Source organism: Agrilus planipennis, unplaced genomic scaffold, assembly GCF_000699045.2.
Source record: "Agrilus planipennis isolate EAB-ADULT unplaced genomic scaffold, Apla_2.0 scaffold19, whole genome shotgun sequence".
NCBI classification, from domain to species: Eukaryota; Metazoa; Arthropoda; class Insecta; order Coleoptera; family Buprestidae; genus Agrilus; species Agrilus planipennis.
This window is the reverse complement of record NW_020438954.1, coordinates 1,221,182-1,226,797: the sequence shown is the minus strand read 5'-3', so window position 1 is coordinate 1,226,797 and position 5,616 is coordinate 1,221,182. Positions and strand designations below refer to the sequence as shown.

General features: G+C 30.7%; 2 protein-coding genes across 2 annotated transcripts in view; one reads left to right on the top strand and one right to left on the bottom strand.

The window, feature by feature from the left end:
* Positions 1-833: 833 nt before the first annotated feature.
* On the bottom strand, positions 834-3,081 carry LOC108743822 (cyclin-dependent kinase 2-like). Its single transcript, XM_018479418.1, has 5 exons — positions 2,856-3,081; positions 1,745-1,955; positions 1,395-1,667; positions 1,130-1,333; positions 834-1,007 (listed from the first exon to the last, which is right to left on the bottom strand). Exons 1-5 carry the CDS (start codon positions 2,978-2,980, stop codon positions 885-887), a joined length of 936 nt encoding a protein of 311 aa, XP_018334920.1. The 5' UTR covers positions 2,981-3,081; the 3' UTR covers positions 834-884.
* A 158-nt stretch (positions 3,082-3,239) lies between these two features.
* Positions 3,240-5,616, top strand: part of LOC108743676 (modifier of mdg4) — a 4,988-nt gene continuing 2,611 nt past the window's right edge. The window contains exons 1-3 of the mRNA XM_025974944.1: positions 3,240-3,533; positions 3,620-3,989; positions 4,724-5,165. Coding sequence (XP_025830729.1) covers positions 3,636-3,989; positions 4,724-5,165 — 796 coding nt within the window. The 5' untranslated portion in view covers positions 3,240-3,533; positions 3,620-3,635. The remainder of the gene's footprint in view (positions 3,534-3,619; positions 3,990-4,723; positions 5,166-5,616) is intronic.

The following is a 5,616-nucleotide window of genomic DNA, read 5'->3' as shown; positions in this document are numbered from 1 at the left end:
TCACTAACGGGGGTGATATAAACAAAGAATATTCACCTACCTTCCAGCAAGCTTTTTTTGTGATATCACAATTACGAGTTTAGGGAATAGATGTACTGGTAAATTTGTAATAGTTAGTGGGAGCGAGGACGATGATGAAAATAAAACAAGAATATTGTTTAAGTAGACAAACTTTTATTTCTCAATCATTAATTCTATCTTCTCATATTAGAGTTACCCTAAAGAGAAATAATTACAGTAACAAATAAAAATAATGAAGGTCACATGCTTAGAATAATCAGGCACCACTAAAATACAAAAATCTCGAAGTTTTGAATACCTAAGTTTATAGGTTTAGAGAAAAAACAATGTATGAAAAGCTTCAACCAGGCATTAAAACTAAATTAAATCATCCCCATCACAATTACAGTATTCCAATAGTACCCAATTATTCTAAAACATGACTGAACCTGAGATATTTTAAAGGAGGTGATTCGTGAGGCTTTCCACTTAAGAAATGCTTTTTATTAGGTACATGTTATAAAAATGAAACGAATAAATGTAACAAGAACAATGATATTTATGAAACTACATTTAAAAGTTACAAAACTATTATTGCTTTTTAATTAATGAGAACATGATCAAAATACAAGGTTGTTGAATGTTTTGGTAACTTTACTAACAAAAGATTCGTCGATTGATTTAAACTTACATTAAAAAGAAATTGATTGTTTAAGGCACATACGAAAAGGCGAAGACTAAAATTAACAACTTTCAACAAGTTAAACAGTAAATTAAAGTGACAACAAATACTTTAAATACATGAGATATCCACTTATAAAAATATACATTTCTTTTTTTTTGTGAACAACTATTTTTTTTTACAAAATAAAATATACTGTGTACTATGATTTGATCTTTTCAAAGCAGCTCAGGTCAGGGGAAGTTAGCTTGGCATCCTTTAAATAGTCACACTGTAGGGCTTGATTGGCAGTTATGCGTTCCTCGGGGTTGTAATTGAGCAGAAGCTATGTAAAAATAAAAAAAAAAATTGAAATCAAAAAACTACAGAATAAGACTACAGCAGGTGGGCCCAGTATCAAACCGGTGTCCCTCTGAAGGCTAAAATAGAAATGAAATAAAAACTTACAATGATAAAATTTTCACCCTCATCACTCAAATCAGGGACGATTGTTTTCATACCCTTTTGGGGCCATACAGGAAATGTGGGCTTATAATCAGGCAGTTTGCTGATCCCTGGCCATATATTTTCATCAGGGGTACCTAATGCTCTAAATATTTTATAAAGCTGATCAATCTCGGAATCGCCAGGGAATACCGCCCGTCTGGTAAGCTAAAAGTGTAATATTTTCACTAAAAATAGTTCAAGATTTAAATCGCGTTGTATTGGGTACCATTTCGGCCATAATACATCCAACACTCCAAATATCTACACCTGTGCAGTAAATTTTAGCTCCTAATAAAAGTTCAGGAGCCCTGTACCATAAAGTTACAACTTCATGTGTGTAAGTTCGTACAGGCAGCGAAAACGAACGAGATAATCCAAAGTCAGCTAATTTAATGTGACCCTCTTTATCTAGCAACAAATTTTGTGGCTTTAAATCGCGATGCAAGATAGTATGAGAGTGCAAGTATGCAATTCCCTCCAATATTTGCCTTACATAATTCTAAAAGATGAAAACAGATGTAAGAGTTACATAAAGTTCCTGAACAATTTTGGAGAATCCATATTGTTAAAGCTTACTTTCAAAAGTTCTTCAGACATTACTTGCTTCAGTCTGTCAAGGTAGTGCTTTAAATCTATATCCAAATATTCAAAAACTAAATACAACTTTACATCAGTATAAATAACTCCTAGTAAATCAACTATAGAAGAGTGCCGTATGCCTTTTAGTAAACTTATTTCTCTGATTGCTGTTGATGGAACTCCTTCAGAGTCCCCACGATTCTGAAATCTGTTTTAATATTTCATTTAGTGGTATAATTGAAAGAAACAGCGACATTTACAAGCAAAGAAAATAAAATTTAAGTATAACTATTTCAAATATTTAAGTAAAATGAAAAGAAAAACAAAAAATAATGCAAATTAAAAATACATCTTTGCTTGACTTGGGAAGGGCATGATTTAGAAACCTATAGCTTTCATGAATTAAAAGAAAATTGTTAATTATCCATCTTCTTGATTCTTCCTGCAAAAAGTAAATGCTTTGTCTTTGAATTTAATACAAATTGTTGTAGGTTCATCAGCAATTCTGATAATCAGGTTAATTCCACTATTTTCTTCTTATTTGTGGTATATAAGTAATTTAATAAATTTAGGAGGTGAATTGGTGTTTTATTTCATTACTATATGGAAAGTTATTTAAAATTCTTTAGCCTAAAAGCCTATACAAACATGCAACACAGTGCAGACAATAAAAAAACAAGCAAAACAAAAAATATGTATGAATAAGGTAGGTATTAATTCTATAATTTTTTTCATTTTACTCTATTTAAAACACATAAATACACCATAAAACCAACACTTACATGAGTGAGAATCTTCCTCTTCTTGTGAAGACTTAAGCAAAGAAATAAGCTGAATCATGTGGTGCTACGTTTCTTTATATCGTAAGAACCACACAATTCCGCTTAAATCCAAGCCAAAATTTAATAATTCAAAGGGAGCTGAGTGAAACTAAATTTAAAAAAGTCAATTAAGACAAATAATCAATTACTGCAACGCTAGGAAAACATGATCTTTTTGAACACTAATACTAAAACTAACTATACTATTAACTTACAATTTTTTAAATTATAGTTAGATATTTACTTTTGAAAACCGTTAACGGTCTTTTTGATTATAAGGTACTCACTTTTCTAATTTAATCTTCTTTAAAGCTACAAACTTCCCTGTGATCTTGTTTTTGGCTTTATATACAACCCCATACGTGCCTTCTCCGGCTTTTTCAAGTTTAATAAATTGTTCGAGCTTATCCATTCTTATTTGAAGAATTTATCCGTATTCACCATAACCAACACTGTGTTTAGCGGGAAAATTTGTTGAAAGTCGATTTTCTTTCAGAAGCGCCATTATTGTTTACGAAATTGACGCTTGCGCCCTTTTAATTACAGATTTGTTTAGTCAATAAAAAAACAATGCGATGTTGCCTTTACAATCCAATGTTACTAGTTGCAACAGTTTGAAATATATATAAATATGTGTAAAAAATGTAAACACATAACAATAACGAATAAATAAAATATGGTAAATCTTACTCGTAAAAATTAAGACGATACTTTGTTTTCATGATTAAATTTACCTCAATAACGTTAAAGATATATCACAGAGAGAGAGATGGCAACGATGTGACTGTGGCCTTCATTTTGGTATTTTGGAGTACGTAGAATGTAATTTTGTGGTGTTAAAATAACGGTAGTGAGAAATAATTTCAAATAAAAGTAATTGTGTATATAGGTATAACATTACGAAATATTGATAAGGTGCAACATCCTTAATTGTACAAATTAATCAAGACTTTACAATATTTAAGGTATTTTTTGGTTACGTTTAATATGAAAGATGCTACGCCATTAAGTTTTGTCGGCGTCCCTTAATTGTCAATTTAAATTTTTTCAGGTAACAATTCAGAAAAATGGTTACAGAACAGTTTTCATTATGTTGGGATAATTTCCACAAGAACATGAGTCAAGGGATGCAATCATTACTTGAAAATGAAGATTTAGTAGATGTTACTCTTGCTGTGGAGGGTCGGTATCTTAAAGCCCATAAGATGGTACTTTCTGTATGTAGCCCCTACTTTCGGGAATTGTTCCAAAGTAATCCTTGCAAACATCCTATAGTGTTTATGAAAGATGTGAGCTATATAGCTCTAAGTGACTTACTTCAGTTCATGTATCAAGGAGAAGTACAAGTGGCACAAGAAAACTTAACTACATTCATCAAAACTGCAGAGTCCCTTCAAATTAAAGGGCTCACAGGCGATGGTGTAAGTAATTATTTATTACATTTGATTTGCCTGTGTATTTGATGCATTTTGAGTCCTTAAATCTGTCAGAATTTCTATATTTTTGAAAATTGAATTATTTAAAATGTGTTAGATATTGAGTAGAAACTTATTTTTAAATTTATTATCAAAAATAACTTTAAGCATATATTTACTATGTCTTTTTGTTTTGTTTTGTACTACTCAATAATTTCTTTCAAAGCATTACTTTCCACTTATGTTTAAATGACTGGTAAAAGGTGAAAAGCTAAATAGGTACTTCAATGAAATTAAAAAAGAAAAACACAAAAATTTTAGCTTTCAGGGTTTTTTGTTAGAAACTTTATTTAATAAATTTTTATTGGTATAGTGTAAGGAATAATTTGATCTAGTACTTTCTAATATTTATAATGTTTGTCACAGAATCTGGCACATTTTTTAAACATTCCAATTGAGAAAAAGGAAAATGAATGTATAACATAATGATTTTCTTTTCATGAAAACTAATTTTCATCATCTGACTGAAACTGGTTTATTTTTAAATTAATTAACATCTTTTATTGAAATCACATCTTTTATTGAAATCATTGTAAATAAGAACCTTAGTTCTTTTTGTTGATTCTTCTTTAATTTTAAAGTTAAGAATCCTGAATATTAATCTTTAAAGTTGAGTTTTCAAGAAATCTATTATTAGGTTATATTTGGCAGTGCATTTCAAAGTGACAATTCTCTTTCAGAATCAAAGTGAAACGGATATTGAGATAGAGCCAGATAAGCCTCCTGATACTTTTCCTAAAAAATATCGAGAGCAAGTTGAAACCCCCAAACCTGCCTTATCAAATTCACCCAGGCCGAAAAAGCCTTTGCCTGGTCCTGCATCAAAACGTCCTAAATTACAAACTAGTCTTATATCAGAATCAGGAACTTCCTCTGTTTCCACTAAATCGGAAGCATCATCTGGGGGCCCAACGACACAAGAAATAATACAGTTTAAAATGGAACCATATGAACAAAGCAATATAGAATCTGTGGAAAATCAGGAAGAGACATACGGAAGTGAAACGCTTGACGACACAGCTCAAGGAGTAGGAGATGATACAGAAGACTTTTCATTGATGGAAACTGGTGACGATGAACCACATCCAGGAACTAGCGGTGACGGCACGGGAGATGGACAAGGTATGTGAAATATTCATCTTAATTATGCAAGCCTACCAGCAATGTACACAAATGTGTATTTTCTATTTTAATTCATTTAGAACATTGTACACAAAACAAGTTCTAATTTTAAAGGAAATCAGATACATATAATAATGCTCTAGTGTATGGGGCTTGTGTGTATAGCAGTTGAAAATTTAGTTTTTGAATAATATTAGAAAAGCGTCAAAATAAAATAGAGTCGATTGATTTAAATGTGTTGCAAAATTTCATCCGACATTATTAAGCAGTTTAAAACAAGATTTGCAAATTAAAACGATAATAAAAACCATTTTTGCCTTAAAACGCTTAATTAGATATCCAGGTTATTATTATAATTTTTAATTAAATTGCAATAATTGTAACGTTAACCAATGGCAAAGAAGTTAGTGGGTTTAAATGTCTCCAGTCAGGTGTATAGTTGGTTGTATAT